General features: G+C 49.0%; 1 protein-coding gene across 2 annotated transcripts in view; it reads left to right on the forward strand.

Annotated features, from left to right (window-relative positions):
• Positions 1–15,000, forward strand: part of LOC122251219 (organic cation transporter protein) — a 21,395-nt gene that overhangs the window by 5,387 nt on the left and 1,008 nt on the right. For both annotated transcript variants that reach the window (XM_086546133.1, XM_086546139.1), the window contains exons 3-11: positions 782–1,000; positions 1,644–1,751; positions 2,466–2,724; positions 3,165–3,336; positions 3,977–4,103; positions 5,152–5,261; positions 6,671–6,885; positions 8,558–8,739; positions 12,172–12,341. In XM_086546133.1, coding sequence (XP_086402259.1) covers positions 782–1,000; positions 1,644–1,751; positions 2,466–2,724; positions 3,165–3,336; positions 3,977–4,103; positions 5,152–5,261; positions 6,671–6,885; positions 8,558–8,739; positions 12,172–12,341 — 1,562 coding nt within the window. The remainder of the gene's footprint in view (positions 1–781; positions 1,001–1,643; positions 1,752–2,465; positions 2,725–3,164; positions 3,337–3,976; positions 4,104–5,151; positions 5,262–6,670; positions 6,886–8,557; positions 8,740–12,171; positions 12,342–15,000) is intronic.

Here is a 15,000-nt window from a genome sequence, read left to right on the forward strand (position 1 = left end):
CCACTCCTTTCCGTTTTTCTGTCTCTCCCTTTCCCTCTCTTTAGCTCTCTATCTCTCCCTCATTCTATCTCTTCCTCACTTTTTCTCTATCTCTCCTCTCTGTCCCTCACTCTTGTTATCTCTCTTTCTTTCTATCTATCTCTTCATCACACCATCTCTCCCTCTCTTTACCTCCCTCTCTCTCTATCCATCTCTCTATCACACCAGCTCTCCCTCTCTTTACCTCCCTTTCTCTCTATCCATCTTTCATCACACCAGCTCTCCCTCTCTTTATCTCCCTTTCTCTCTATCCATCTCTTTATCACACCATCTCTCCCTCTCTTTACCTCTCTTTCTCTCTATCCATCTCTTTATCACACCATCTCTCCCTCTCTTTACCTCCCTTTCTCTCTATCCATCTCTCTATCACACCATCTCTCCCTCTCTTTACCTCCCTCTCTCTCTATCCATCTCTTTATCACACCAGCTCTCCCTCTCTTTACCTCCCTTTCTCTCTATCCATCACACCAGCTCTCCCTCTCTTTACCTCCCTCTCTCTCTCTATCCATCTCTTTATCACACCAGCTCTCCCTCTCTTTACCCCCTTTCTCTCTATCCATCTCTTTATCACACCAGCTCTCCCTCTCTTTACCTCCCTTTCTCTCAATCCATCTCTCTATCACACCAGCTCTCCCTCTCTTTACCTCCCTTTCTCTCTATCCATCTCTCTATCACACCAGCTCTCCCTCTCTTTACCTCCCTCTCTCTCTATCCATCTCTCATGCCCTTTCTCTCTTTCCAGATTTTATTTTGGGTCATCTGCTTAATGAACGTTTTCCTCGTCTTCGTGTACTTCGGCCAGTTCTTCATGACCTTGACCCCGCCTCACTGGTGCGCCCCGCCCTTTGACCTCGCCTCGCTCAATCTGACCTCGGAACAGGTCAAGAGACTCACCATTCCGAAGGACGCTCACACGGGGAAGTACCTGGAGTGTGTTAGATACCAGGTGGATTTCAAACAGGTGAGGGTGTGGGTGTGGGTGTGGGTGTGGGTGGGTGTGGATTGTTATTATCCACTTAAGTACGTACGTAATTATACACAAACGGAGTTATGCAACATTATACACCCGAGTTTAAGATTATACATATATTCACACACAAGAATTTATGAAGAAACCTGGTAAACACATACAAATACACGTTATCATCAGATCCAAATATATACATTAATACTTATCAAATTTAAAAGATTTTTTATCATAATATCATGATGATAGAAATGTTGCTATAGATTAGTGTTTCGCATGGCAATTATAATTCAGAACTAATAGATGCACAAAGAAAGACACACACACACATATATCATTATTATAAATATTATGAACATAATTGTTATTTCTTTCATCATCATTGTTATTATCATCATTTTCATAATTATTTTTAGTATGATCATTATTATCGTTGTTGATATCATTATAATTATTATATCATTATTGTTATTATCATCATTAATATCATTATTATCCTCATCATTATTATCCTTATCATTTCCATCCTCATCATTATCATCCTTATCATCATCATTATCATCATCATCATTATTTACAAATCAACAAGATATGACAAAAAATATTACATCTTTGCCTTTAAATGCGTTGTTCACAGGTGGTGGAGAGTAATGCCAGCTGGCCCGACCCCAGCTGGCCTACCACCGGATGTAGTCATGGCTGGAACTACGATTTCTCCCTTTATTATCCAACCATCACGTCAGAAGTAAGTTTAATCAAGTTTTAATTAAGTTTTATGTCAATTCTTCGATCTGTTTCATTTGGCCTTTGAGATGTATTGATTGCATGTTGCATAATTGACACGGATATTGATTCTCTTTTGTGTTATGTGGCGTTTGTGTAATGTCGGTGGTATTACGATATGTTGTTATGGTTGTTGGGAATGGTTGTGGTTGTGGTTGTATTTGTGGTTGTATTAGTGGTAGAAGTGGTGTTGGTAGCGTAATAGAGGTACTAGTGGTATTTTTAGTATAATGTAGTGGTTTGGTTGTAATGGTAATAATAGTGGTAGTTGTTGTAGTTGTGGTTATAGGGTCATTGTATACTAAGAGTTGCATTTGATGTTGTTGAAGTCGTAGCAGTTGCTGGTGCAATTCCATTGGTAGGTTTAGAAGCAGTAATAGTGGTGAAAGTTATATTACTTATTATTGCTATTATTGTGTAATTATTATATGATCATTATCATTATTGTCGCTGTTATTATTACTATCATTGCAACAATAGCTTTAACATTATCTTAAGCAATAGTAGTAGCAATGATGCAAGTACCATAGTCAATATCGTAGTGCATGTCAAATGCATGACTACCTTATACGAAACAAAGTACCAATTGCCAAACAGAGAGAACGTTCCATGTTGCTAAGTAAGATGCAATGAACCAGACTGACTGCCCCCTCCACCCCCACCCCCCCTGTTGCAGCTGGACTGGGTGTGCGACGAGGACTGGAAACCGACCCTGGCTCAGTCCCTGTTCTTCGTGGGGTCTCTGGTGGGGTCGCCCGTGCTAGGCTGGGCGGCGGACGCCTGGGGTCGCCTGCCGATCATCGTGGCCACCAACGTCGTGGGCGGGCTCGCGGGCGTGGCCTCCGCCTTCTGCTCCTCCTTCGTCTCCTTCGCCGTCTTCAGGTTCATCGTCGGGATGATCTACGATACACACTTTATGGTCGCCTACATACTGCGTGAGTCATGGGGTTTTCGCCCATACGGCAGATAGGTGAAGGGTTGGTAAAAGTCTAAGGCATTTGTCGCCACATTTCAGATACTTTTACACCCGATTTAGAATTCATTTGCTTAAATTGCCTGAAATTATTCTTCATTTCACTTTACAATATATGGCCAAATTAAAAAAAAAACATAAACAGCAATCTCAGCAAAGTAAAAAATGCATAATCTATAACTCACAGGCAAATTTCAATACTGAAAATATGATATAAAACAGATTTTTCCTCACAACAACCCACCCCTCTGGAACGAATTAGCTAACTTATTCTAACTCTAAACCTACCAAAACGAAACCATTCTTTTCCGATCTATCTGACCAACACTCATATTTTCTTTCTCTCCCCTCCCCCCTCCCCCCCACCCCCACCCCCCCCCCAAAAAAAAAAAAAAAAAACAGTGCTCGAATATGTCTCAAGTAAATACAGAACCATCATGGCAAATGTCCCTATCATGATCTTCCTAACGGCGGCTATGTGTGCCATGCCCTGGATAGCTATGGCACTCGGGCACTGGACTTTCTTCACCATCGCCATCTACGTGCCACTCCTTACGTGTATTGTCTTCATATGGTGAGGGTTATGGTGAGGTGTTGTGGTATGTGTGGTATGTGGTATTGTGTTTATATAAATACTAGTGGTAGTGTGTTTATTCTTGGCTATTGCTCTTTCTCTATTTAGTATTCTTTCTTCCACCCTCTTTATCTCTCTCTCTTTCTCTCTATCCATCTGTACTCCATTCCCCCTCCCTCTCCCTCTCCCTCTCCCCCCTTCTCCTTTCCCTCTCCCACTCACCTTCTCCTCTCCCTCTCCCTCCCCCCACATCTCTCTCTCTCTCTCTCTCTCTCTCTCTCTCTCTCTCTCTCTCTCTCTCTCTCTCTCTCTCTCTCTCTCTCTCTCTCTCTCTCTCTCTCTCTCTCTCTCGCTCCATCCATCCGTCCTCCATTCCCCCCTCCCTCTTCCCTCTCCCACTCCCTCTCTCTCCTCTCCCCCTCTTTCCTCCCACATCTCTCTCTCTCTCTCTCTCTCTCTTTCTCTCTTCCCCTCCCCCTCCCCCTCCCCCTCCCCCTCCCCCTCCTTCTCTCCCTCCCCCTCTCCCTCTCCTACTCCCCCTCCCTCCTCCCACATCTCTCTCTCTCTCTCTCCTTCTCACAAGCAGCTTCGTCCGTATGCCTATGACTATGACTATGACTAGCCTCCCTCCTTCCGCCAGGATTGTCCCCGAGTCTGCCCGCTGGTTGCTGAGTCAAGGGCGAGTCGAGGAAGCCGTAGCCATTCTCAAGCGAGCCGGACGCATCAACAGGAGACCGCTTTCGGATGAGGTCGTTGAGGAGTTCAAGGTAAGGGGGGGAGGAGGGAGGGAGGGGAGGGTGGGAGGGAGGGTGGGGAGTGGGTGGGGGAGGCCGGGATATGGGGGGTGGGATTGTTATGGTTGTGGTGTTTTTGTTTGTTGTTTGTTTGTTTGTTTTTTATGGTTAGTTTTCTAAGATTGGTGTTCTTTTGTGGCATGGGAAGGTTGCCGCGTTCTGGTGCATGTGTGTGTGTGAGAGAGAGAGAGAGAGAGAGAGAGAGAGAGAGAGAGAGAGAGAGAGAGAGAGAGAGAGAGAGAGAGAGAGAGAGAGAGAGAGAGAGAGAGAGAGAGAGAGAGAGAGAGAAGAGAGAGAGAAAAGAGAGAGAGAAAAGAGAGAGAGAGAGAGAGAGAGAGTTTTGATTTTAATAAGTTTGTTCATACTATATACAGTGTATACAAATGAATAGGCATAGGAACTATGCCTAAATGGTTTGTACAGTTCATGTTACATTCTGAGGCATACATTGTTGGTGAAGCAGATATTACTATGACCCTGTCAATTGATATGCTATGGCAAAGCTATACATAGGACATAGTAGTGCATGTATATCACTCTAGAAAAACCTTGCAATTTTATCTATTACAGGGAAAGTCCTTGTGTTTACGTAATATATCTGATAAAATGCCGTCCTCTATAAAGGATGTTGCAATACTGTACAATGTTTTACGTTCAATCCTCTTCAATTAGAGGGCATATCATTACATAGTGGTCAAGGGTGTGTGAATAGGGTTGACTGCACAACTTACATTCAGTTCCCTCAGCATTGTTTGAAAGAGAGAGAGAGAGAGAGAGAGAGAGAGAGAGAGAGAGAGAGAGAGAGAGAGAGAGAGAGAGAGAGAGAGAGAGAGAGAGAGAGAGAGAGAGAGAGAGAGAGAGAGAGAGAGAGAGAGAGAGAGAGAGAGAGAGAGAGAGAGAGAGAGAGAGACAGATAGAGAGAGAGTGAAAGGGAGAGAGAGAGAGAGAGACAGACAAACAGACACAAACAGAGAGATCCTTATCCCCACAAACTCTTCACAAAATCCCCTTTCTTCCTTAGGCCTACGGGTGGAAACAGACCGAAGAAAAAGAAGACAGAAAAATCACCGTAACAGATCTCCTTAAGACGCCTGTCCTCAGAAGGCGCTTCCTTGTGCTGTGTCTTATGTGGTGAGTGAGAGGGGGGGGAGGGGGAGGGGGGGGGGGAGGGGAGGGGAAGGGGGGAGGGAGGGGATGGGGATGGGGAGAGGAGGGGATGGGGGGGGCGGGGGGGAAGGATGGGGGATGGGAGAGGGATAGGGGAGGGGTGGTGGAGAGGGAATGGGGAAGGGGTGAGTGAGAAGGGATGGGGATGGGGAAGGGGTGAGTGAGAGGGGATGGGGATAGGGGAGAGGGGTGAGAGGGGATGGGTGATGGGGATGGGGAGGGGGTGAGTGAGAAGGGATAGAGGGGATGGGGGAGGAGGAGGGGATGGGTAGGGGTGGGTGAGTAGGGATAGGGAGGGATGGGGAGGGGGTGGGGGAGGGGGATTGGGTGGGATGGGGGAGAGGGATGACAGCGGTTAGGGTGGGGGAGAGGGGATGGGGAAGGAGGGGGAGGGGTGGGTGAAAAGGGTTGGGGAGGGGGGTGAGAAGGGATAAGGAGGGGGGAGAGGGGTGAGAAGGGATGGGGGAAGGGGATGGGGAGGAATTGGGTGAGAAGGGATGGGGATGGGGGTGAGAGGGGATGAGGGAGGGGGGGAGAGGGGTTGGGGATGGTGTGAGAAGGGATGGGAAGGGGGGTGAGAGGGGAATGGGGAGGTGATTAGATTGATGCTGTCACACATACAATCACTAATAGTCATGATTACATTTATTAATGATTATGAAGATAATGATAATAGTGATAACAATGAGAATAACGATAATGATAATGACAATAATGATAATAATGGTAATAATTATATTAACAATGATGATAACAACAACAATACAAAAAATACCAGGAATAACCCCCCTTCTTTCTCTCTACCTCTCCCTCGACCCCTCCCCCTACCTCCCATCCTTCTCTCTACACCCCCTCTCCCCCTATCCTACCCTTCCCCCACTCCCTCCCTCTACACCCCCTACACTCTACACCTACCTACCCCTAACCCCTACCCCTTCCATCCCTCCATCCCTATACACGCCCTCTCACCCATCCTACCCCTACCCCTCCCACCCTCCATCCTTATACACCCCTCCCCCCATACCCCCTCCCACCCCACCACCCCTTCACACCCCCTCCCCCCTCCCACACCTCCCCCCTCCCATACCTCCCCTCCTACCTAACCCTCCTACCTCCCACCCCATCCAACCTCCCCACCCCACCACCCCTTCACACCCCCTCCCCCACCACCCATCCCTCCCCCCACCCAACCTCCCCACCCCACCCCCCCTCCCACACCTCCCACACCTCCCCTCCTACCTAACCCTCCCACCTCCCACCCCACCCAACCTCCCCACCCCACCACCCCTTCACACCCCCTCCCACCCCACCCAACCCCCCCTCCCACCTCCCCTCCCCCACCTCCCCCACCCCCACCCCACCCCCACCCAAAGGATGGTGATCATCCTCGCCTACGACGCCCACATGAGGAACACGGAACACATCGGCGCCAACGTCTTCACCACTTTCACCCTGGCCGGAGCTGTCGAACTTCCGGCGGACTTCTTGACGATGGTTGCGGTCGAGAAGTTGGGTCGAAGACATACGACGGTGTGGACGCTGGTGGCGGGCGGGGTCATGTGTCTGGCCATCGCTGCCGTGCCCCCGGGTGAGGAGGTGGTAGGGGGGGAGTGGGGGGGAGTGGGGGGGGGAGTAGGGGGTGAGGATGTAGGGGTGGGGTGGGGGATTGGGGGAGTAGGGGGTGAGGATGTAGGGGTGGGGAGTGGGGGGAGTAGGGGGTGAGGATGTAGGGGTGGGGTGGGGGGTTGGGGGAGTGTGAGGATATATGTACACCACGGGGTGGGGGAGTGGTGGGGGGGTGTGCGTGAGTATATATATGGCCTCTCTCGGTGGGGGGAATAGGGGGGTGGGGGGGTGAGGAGGATGTAGGGGTGGGGTGAGGGGGGGTTGTGATTACTTTTATTGGTTTTGTTTTTGTTATTGTCATTATCATTATCACATTAAATATTATTTTTATCCTCATTATTATTATCATTATTATCATTATCATTATTATCATAATTATTATTATTATTATTATTATCATTATCATTATCATCATCATTATTATTAATATTATTATTATCATTATTACTATCAATATTATTATTATTTCTATCATCATTATAATTATCATTATTGTTATTACCATTAAAAGCATTATCACTACCACCATTAATATTACTATCATCATTATCATTATTATTGATATTATTTTGTGTATTACTATTATTGTTATTATTATAATTTTTTTCTTCATTTCCTTCTTTTCTTTCTTCTCATTTTCCTCCTCATTCTTCTTCTCATTCTTCTCCTCTTCCTCCTTCTTCTCCTCTTCCTCCTTCTTCTTCTCCTTCTCCTCCTCCTCCTCCTCCTTCTTCTTCTTACTCTCCTCCTCTTTCTTCCCCTTCTTCTCCTTTTTCTCCTTATTCTCATTTTTCTTCTCCTTATCTTCCGTCTTCTCATCATTCTTCGCCTTCTTCATCTCCTTCTGCTTCTTCTTCCTTTAATTCTTCTCCTCCTTCTTCCCCTTCTTCATCTCCTCCTTCTTCACCCTTTTCATCTCCTCCATTTCTTTCTTCTTCTCATTCGCTTTCATACCCTTCTTTTTCTTCTGTTTCTCCTTCTTCATCTCCTTCTTCATCTACTTCTCCTTCTTCCCCTTCTTCATTTCTTTCTTCTTCTCGTTCCTCTTCATTTCCTTCTTTTTCACCTTCTTCTTCTTCATCTCCTTCTTCTTCTTTTTCTTCATCTCCTTCTTCTTCTTCTTCTTCATCTCCTTCTTCTTCTTCATCTCCTTCTTCTTCTTCTTCTTCTTCATCTCCTTCTTCTTCTTCTTCTTCATCTTCTTTTCCTTCATCTCCTTCTTCTTCTTCATCTCCTTCTTCTTCTTCTTCTTCATCTCCTTCTTCTTCTTCTTCTTCATCTTCTTTTCCTTCTTCATCTCCTTTTTCACTTCATTCTCCTTCTCCTCCTCCTCCTTCTCATTCTCATTCTCATTCATTTCCTCTACCATCTCCACCTCCTCCTCCACCTCCTCCACCATCTCCTCCACCTCCTCCTCCCCCACCTCCCCCACCTCCACCTCCATCTCCACCTCCTCCCCCACCCCCACCTCCCCTTTCTCCACCACCTCCACCTCCACCTCCCCCACCTCCCCCTCCACCTCTCCCATCTCCCCCACCTCCACCACCTCCCCCACCTCCACCTCCTCCCCCACCACCTTCTCCCCCACCTCCTCCCCCACCACCTCTCTCTAACACCCACCTCGCATCCCACAGACAACACATCAATGGTGTTAGTGTTGGCAATCGTTGGCCGGTTTCTCGTCACGATGTCAATCAACGTCGGTCAACAGTACCCGGTTGAGGTCCTGCCAACAGTAGCCCGCGGGTCTGGCTCAGGGGCTATTCACACCCTCGGCTACGTTGCGGCTTTCATCTCGCCTTATGTGGTCTATTTGGTGAGTTGGAGTTGGGTTTTGGGAGCGAGGGAGAGAGTTTTGTAAGTGTGGGAGGGTTGGGGGTCTGAGTGAGTGAGTTTTGGGAGTGAGGGAGAGAGTTTTGTAAGTGTGGGAAGGATGGGTCTGAGTGAGTGAGTTTTGGGAGTAAGAGTGAGTGGGTTTTGTAAGTGTGGGAGGTTTGGGAGTGAGTGAGTGAATATTGTGAGTGAGGGAGTGAGTTTTGTAAGTGTGGGAGGGTTGGGGTCTGAGTGAGTGAGTTTTGGGAGTAAGAGTGAGTGGGTTTTGTAAGTGTGGGAGGTTTGGGAGTGAGTGAGTGAATATTGTGAGTGAGGGAGTGAGTTTTGTAAGTGTGGGAAGGATGGGGGTGAGTTGGAGTTGGGTTTTGGGAGTGAGGGAGAGAGTTTTGTAAGTGTGGGAGGGTTGGGGGTCTGAGTGAGTGAGTTTTGGGAGTAAGAGTGGGTGAGTTTTGTAAGAGTGGGGTCTGGGTGAGTGAGTGAGTTTTGGGAGTGAGTGAGTGAGTTTTGGGAGTAAGAGTGAGTGGGTTTTGTAAGTGTGGGAGTGAGTTTTGGGAGTCTGAGTGAGTGAATATTATGAGTAAGAGTGAATGAGTGATATCAGTCAAAGGGAATGATTGATATGGGTCGAAGGGAATGAGTAATATGAGTCATAGGGAATGAGTGATATGAGTCAAAGGGAATGAGTAATACGAGTCATAGGGAATGATTGATATGAGTCAAAGGGAATGAGTAATATGAGTCAAAGGGAATGAGTAATATGAGTCAGAGGGAATGAGTGATATGAGTCAAAGGGAATGAGTGATATGAGTAATAGGGAATGATTGATATGAGTCAAAGGGAATGAGTAATATGAGTCAAAGGGAATGAGTGATATGAATCAAGGGTAATGAGTAATATGAGCCAAAGAGAATGTCATATGAGTCAGAGGGAATGAGTAATATGTGTCAAAGGGAATGAGTAATATGAGTCAAAGGGAATGATTGATATGAGTCAAAGGTGGGGAATGAGTATTGTGAGTATTTGTGGTTACTTAGTGGGATAAGAATGAATCTATGGTTAGTTAATAAGCCAGTGTGAGTATGTGCGATTTGGTTGGTGAATGAGTAAGAGTGAGTCTGCTAACAATCGGTGAGTTAAGAATGTGAGTGTGTGGTACTACGTGTGAGTTTTGTATTGTTTAGTGAGTCTTTTTGGTGAGTGAAGAGTGACTCAGTTACTCACTGTGCAAGTATGAGTTTGTGTGTTCAAGTTTGCTTCTATACTGCGAGTCTAATTGGCTAGTTAGAGTGAGTCATAGTGAGTCAGTGGATAAGAGTTTGTGCATCTCTTCTTATTCCTGGTGAGTACATTTCGAGTTAAAAGACATAACTTTCCCTTCTTGATTAATATTAATTTTTCATTTTATATCCGTCAGTAATTTGGATAACTCACCCTACCCTCTTCAGTAAATGTTTCCTGAAGTCAAATAAATGACTATTCACTGTCCCTTGATGAGTAGGTGAGTAACTATGTCTTTCTCCTCCTCTTCTTCTTCCTATTTTTTTCTTCTTATCATTCTTCTTCTTCTAGTTCTTTTTTTCCGTTTCTTCTTCTTGTTCTTCTTCTTCCTTTCCTCCTCTTTCCTCTTTTCCTTCTTCCTCTTCTCCTTCTTCTTCCTCTTTCTCCTCCTCCTCCTCCTCCTCCTCTCCCTCCTCCTCCTCTCCCTCCTCCTCTACCTCCTTCCCTCCCTCCTCCTCCTCCTCCTCCTCCTTGTCCTCCTCCTCCTTCTCCTCCCCCTCTCCCTCTCCCTCCTCTTCTCCCTTCTCATATCCCTCCTCCTCTTCCCCCCTCCTTCTCCTCCTCCTCTTCCTCTTCCTCCATCTCCTCCTTCGCCTCTTCCTCCTCCTCCCCCCCTCTCCCTCTCCCTCCTCTTCTCCCTCCTCCTATCCCTCCTCCTCTCCTCCTCCTCCTCCTCCTCCTCCATCTCCTCCTCCTCCTCCAACTCTTCCTCCTTCCTTTTCTCCTTCTACTATTTCTTTTTCTGACTCAGACCTGACTCACTCGATCTCCTGGATGCGTTCAGCGTGAGGCACACACACACATATAAACACACACACACACACACACACACACACACACATACACACACACACACACACACGCACACACACTACGCAAGCTAAACGCCGATATATCTACCCAAATATTTAAATAGTGTGCTATAGTGTTCCAAGGATCTTACTTAAAGCTTAAGAAGTGACTATAGAGTTCCGAGGACCTTCTATAAAGCCATTGTGTCAAGTGGCAGCTGTATATCGATTCAAATAATCCATAATTTTCCTTTGTTATCTTCCTTTCTCCTCCTTTTATCTGCGTGTATAGTGTTCTTCATCTCTCTTTTATTCTTATTCTTTTTCTTCTCCTCCTCCCTCACTTCCCCTTCTCATCCTCCTTCTGATTTTTTATTCTTCTTCATCAGCATCATCTTCCTCTTCTTCTTTTGCGTCTTCTTCTCCTCCTTCTTCTTCTCCTCCTACATGTTCTTGATCATTTCCTCCTCCTCCTCCTCTTTCTTCTCTTCCTCCTCCTTCTCCTCCTTCTTCTTCTTCTCCTCCTCTTCTTCCCCCCCTCCTCCTTATCCCCCTCCTCCTTTCCTCCTCCTCCTCCTTCTCCTCCTCCTCCTCCTCCTCCTCCTCCTCCTCCTCCTCCTCCTCCTCCTCCTCCTCCTCCTCCTCCTCCTCCTCCTCCTTCTTCTTCTTCTTCTAATTCTCATCCTCTTCCCCCTTCCTCCTTATCCCCCTCCTCCTTTCCTCCTCCTCCTCCTCCTCCTCCTCCTCCTCCTCCTCCTCCTCCTCCTCCTCCTCCTCCCCCACCTCCTTATCCCCCTCTTCCTCTACTCCTCCTCCTCTTCCTCCTCCTTCTCCTACTCATCCTCCTTGTCAAGTGCATCTTCGTCTCGATACAAAAGTATTGATTGTAAAGAGTGACATTTCTTTTCATAATAATTTCTATTATTATTCCAATCTTCTCACTCCCCTCCTTTTAACCACAGTCCAAGTTCGGAGAGAGAGAGAGAGAGAGAGAGAGAGAGAGAGAGAGAGAGAGAGAGAGAGAGAGAGAGAGAGAGAGAGAGAGAGAGAGAGAGAGAGAGAGAGAGAGATTAGGAACAAGATAGAGATATAGAGATAGACAAATAAATAGAGAGAGAGAGAGAGAACGAGAGAGAGAGAGAGAGAAAGAGAGAGAGAAAGAGAGAGAGAGAGAAAGAGAGAGAGAGAGAGAGTGTGAGAGAGAGAGAGAGAGAGAGAGAGAAAGAGAGAGAGAGAGAGAGATAGAAAGAACGAGAGAAAGAGAGATGGAGGGGGGAGGTAATAATTGAGTCAGAATAATATAATCATAACATCATCCCACGGTTCGGTCCCCTTTCTCCCTCCAGTCCAAATACGGCCACTTCCTCCCCTACACCATCCTGGGCGTGGTGACCATCGTGGGCGGCCTCGTCAGCCTCCTGCTGCCCGAGACGCTCGACCAGAAGCTGCCGGACACCCTCGAGGACGGCGAGACCTTCTTCGGAGATCAGGGATGCTGTTACAACCCCTGCGCCAGGTGAGTGGGTATGGGTAGGAGGGGAGGGGGAAGGAAGGAAGGAGGGGGAGAAGGAGAGGGAGGGAGGTTGAGAAGGAGAGGGAGAGGAAGGGAGGTTGAGGAGGAGAAAGAGAGGGAGAGGTTAAGGGATGCTGCTACAACCCCTGCGCCAGGTGGGTGGGTATGGGTAGGAGGGGAGGGGGAAGGAAGGAAGGAAGGAGGGGGAGAAGGAGAGGGAGAGGGAGGGAGGCTGAGAAGGAGAAGGAGAGGGAGAGGTTAAGGGATGCTGCTACAACCCCTGCTCCAGGTGGGTGGGTATGGGTGGGGTAGGAGGGGGAGGGGAGAGAGGGAAGGAGGGGGAGAAGGAGAGGGAGAGGGAAAGGTTAAGGGATGCTGTTACAACCCCTGCGCCAGGTAGGAGAGGGAAGGGAGGAAGGAGGGGGGGAAGGAGAGGGAGAGGGAGGGAGGTTGAGAAGGAGAAAGAGAGGAAGGGAGGTTGAGAAGGAGAAGGAAAGGGAGGGAGGTTGAGAAGGAGAAGGAGAGGGAGGGAAGCAAGGAGGGGGAGAAGAAGAGGAGGAGGAAGGGAGGTTGAGAAGGAGAAGGAGAGGGAGAGGTTAAGGGATGCTGCTACAACCCCTGCGCCAGGTGGGTGGGTATGGGTGGGATAGGAGGGGAGGGGGAGGGGAGAGAGGGAAGGAAGGAAGGGAGGTTGAGAAGGAGAAGGAGAGGGAGAGGGAGGGAGGTTGAGAAGGAGAAGGAGAGGGAGGGAGGTTGAGAAGGAGAGGGAGAGGGAGGGAGGTTGAGAAGGAGAGGAAGGGAGGTTGAGAAGGAGAGGGAGAGGGAGGGAGGTTGAGAAGGAGAAGGAGAGGAAGGGAGGTTGAGAAGGAGAAGGAGAGGGAGGGAGGTAGAGAAGGAGAAGGAGAGGGAGGGAGGTTGAGAAGGAGAAGGAGAGGGAGGGAGGTTGAGAAGAAGAGGGAGAGGAAGGGAGGTTGAGAAGAAGAGGGAGAGGAAGGGAGGTTGAGAAGGAGAGGGAGAGGGAAAGGTTAAGGGATGCTGCTACAACCCCTGCGCCAGGTGGGTGGGTATGGGTGGGGTAGGAGGGGAGGGGGAGGGGAGAGAGGGAAGGAAGGAAGGGAGGTTGAGAAGGAGAAGGAGAGGGAGAGGGAGGGAGGTTGAGAAGGAGAAGGAGAGGGAGGGAGGTTGAGAAGGAGAAGGAGAGGGAGAGGAAGGGAGGTTGAGAAGGAGAAGGAGAGGAAGGGAGGTTGAGAAGGAGAGGGAGAGGGAGGGAGGTTGAGAAGGAGAAGGAGAGGGAGGGAGGTTGAGAAGAAGAGGGAGAGGAAGGGAGGTTGAGAAGAAGAGGGAGAGGAAGGGAGGTTGAGAAGGAGAAGGAGAGGGAGAGGTTAAGGGATGCTGCTACAACCCCTGCGCCAGGTGGGTGGGTATGGGTGGGGTAGGAGGGGAGGGGGAGGGGAGAGAGGGAAGGAAGGAAGGGAGGTTGAGAAGGAGAAGGAGAGGGAGAGGGAGGGAGGTTGAGAAGGAGAAGGAGAGGGAGGGAGGTTGAGAAGGAGAAGGAGAGGGAGAGGAAGGGAGGTTGAGAAGGAGAAGGAGAGGAAGGGAGGTTGAGAAGGAGAGGGAGAGGGAGGGAGGTTGAGAAGGAGAGGGAGAGGAAGGGAGGTTGAGAAGGAGAAGGAGAGGAAGGGAGGTTGAGAAGGAGAGGGAGAGGGAGGGAGGTTGAGAAGGAGAGGGAGAGGAAGGGAGGTTGAGAAGGAGAAGGAGAGGAAGGGAGGTTGAGAAGGAGAAGGAGAGGAAGGGAGGTTGAGAAGGAGAGGGAGAGGGAGGGAGGTTGAGAAGGAGAGGGAGAGGAAGGGAGGTTGAGAAGGAGAAGGAGAGGGAGGGAGGTTGAGAAGGAGAAGGAGAGGGAGGGAGGTTGAGAAGGAGAAGGAGAGGGAGGGAGGTTGAGAAAGAGAAGGAGAAGGCGAGGAAGGGAGGTTGAGAAGGAGAAGGAGAGGGAGGGAGGTTGAGAAGGAGAAGGAGAAGGAGAGGGAGGGAGGTTGAGAAGGAGAGGGAGAGGGAGGGAGGTTGAGAAGGAGAAGGAGAGGGAGGGAGGTTGAGAAGGAGAAGGAGAGGGAGGGAGGTTGAGAAGGAGAAGGAGAGGGAGGGAGGTTGAGAAGGAGAAAGAGAGGGAGGGAGGTTGGGAAGGAGAAGGAGAGGAAGGGAGGTTGAGAAGGAGAGGGAGAGGGAGGGAGGTTGAGAAGAAGAGGGAGAGGAAGGGAGGTTGAGAAGGAGAGGGAGAGGGAAAGGTTAAGGGATGCTGCTACAACCCCTGCGCCAGGTGGGTAGGTGGGTATGGGTGGGGTAGGAGGGGAGGGGGAGGGGAGAGAGGGAGGGAAGGAAGGAAGGAGGGGGAGAGGAGAGATGGAGGGAAGGAAGGAGGGGGAGAAGGAGAAGGAGAGGAAGGGATCAGGGATGCTGCTACAACCCTTGTGCCAGGAGGAGAAAGGGAGGAAGGGAGGGAGGGAGGGAGGGACAGAGAGAGAGTAAGAGAGAGAGAGAGCGAGAGAGAGAGAGAGAGAGAGAGAGAGAGAGAGAGAGAGAGAGAGAGAGAGAGAGAGAGAGAGAGAGAGAGAGAGAGAGAGAGAGAGAGAGAGAGAGAGAGAGAGAGAGAGAAAGAGAGAGAGAG

The sequence above is a fragment of the Penaeus japonicus genome, unplaced genomic scaffold, assembly GCF_977035675.1.
Source record: "Penaeus japonicus unplaced genomic scaffold, GWHDUDI00000001_assembly GWHDUDI00000002, whole genome shotgun sequence".
In the NCBI taxonomy this organism is placed as follows: domain Eukaryota; kingdom Metazoa; phylum Arthropoda; class Malacostraca; order Decapoda; family Penaeidae; genus Penaeus; species Penaeus japonicus.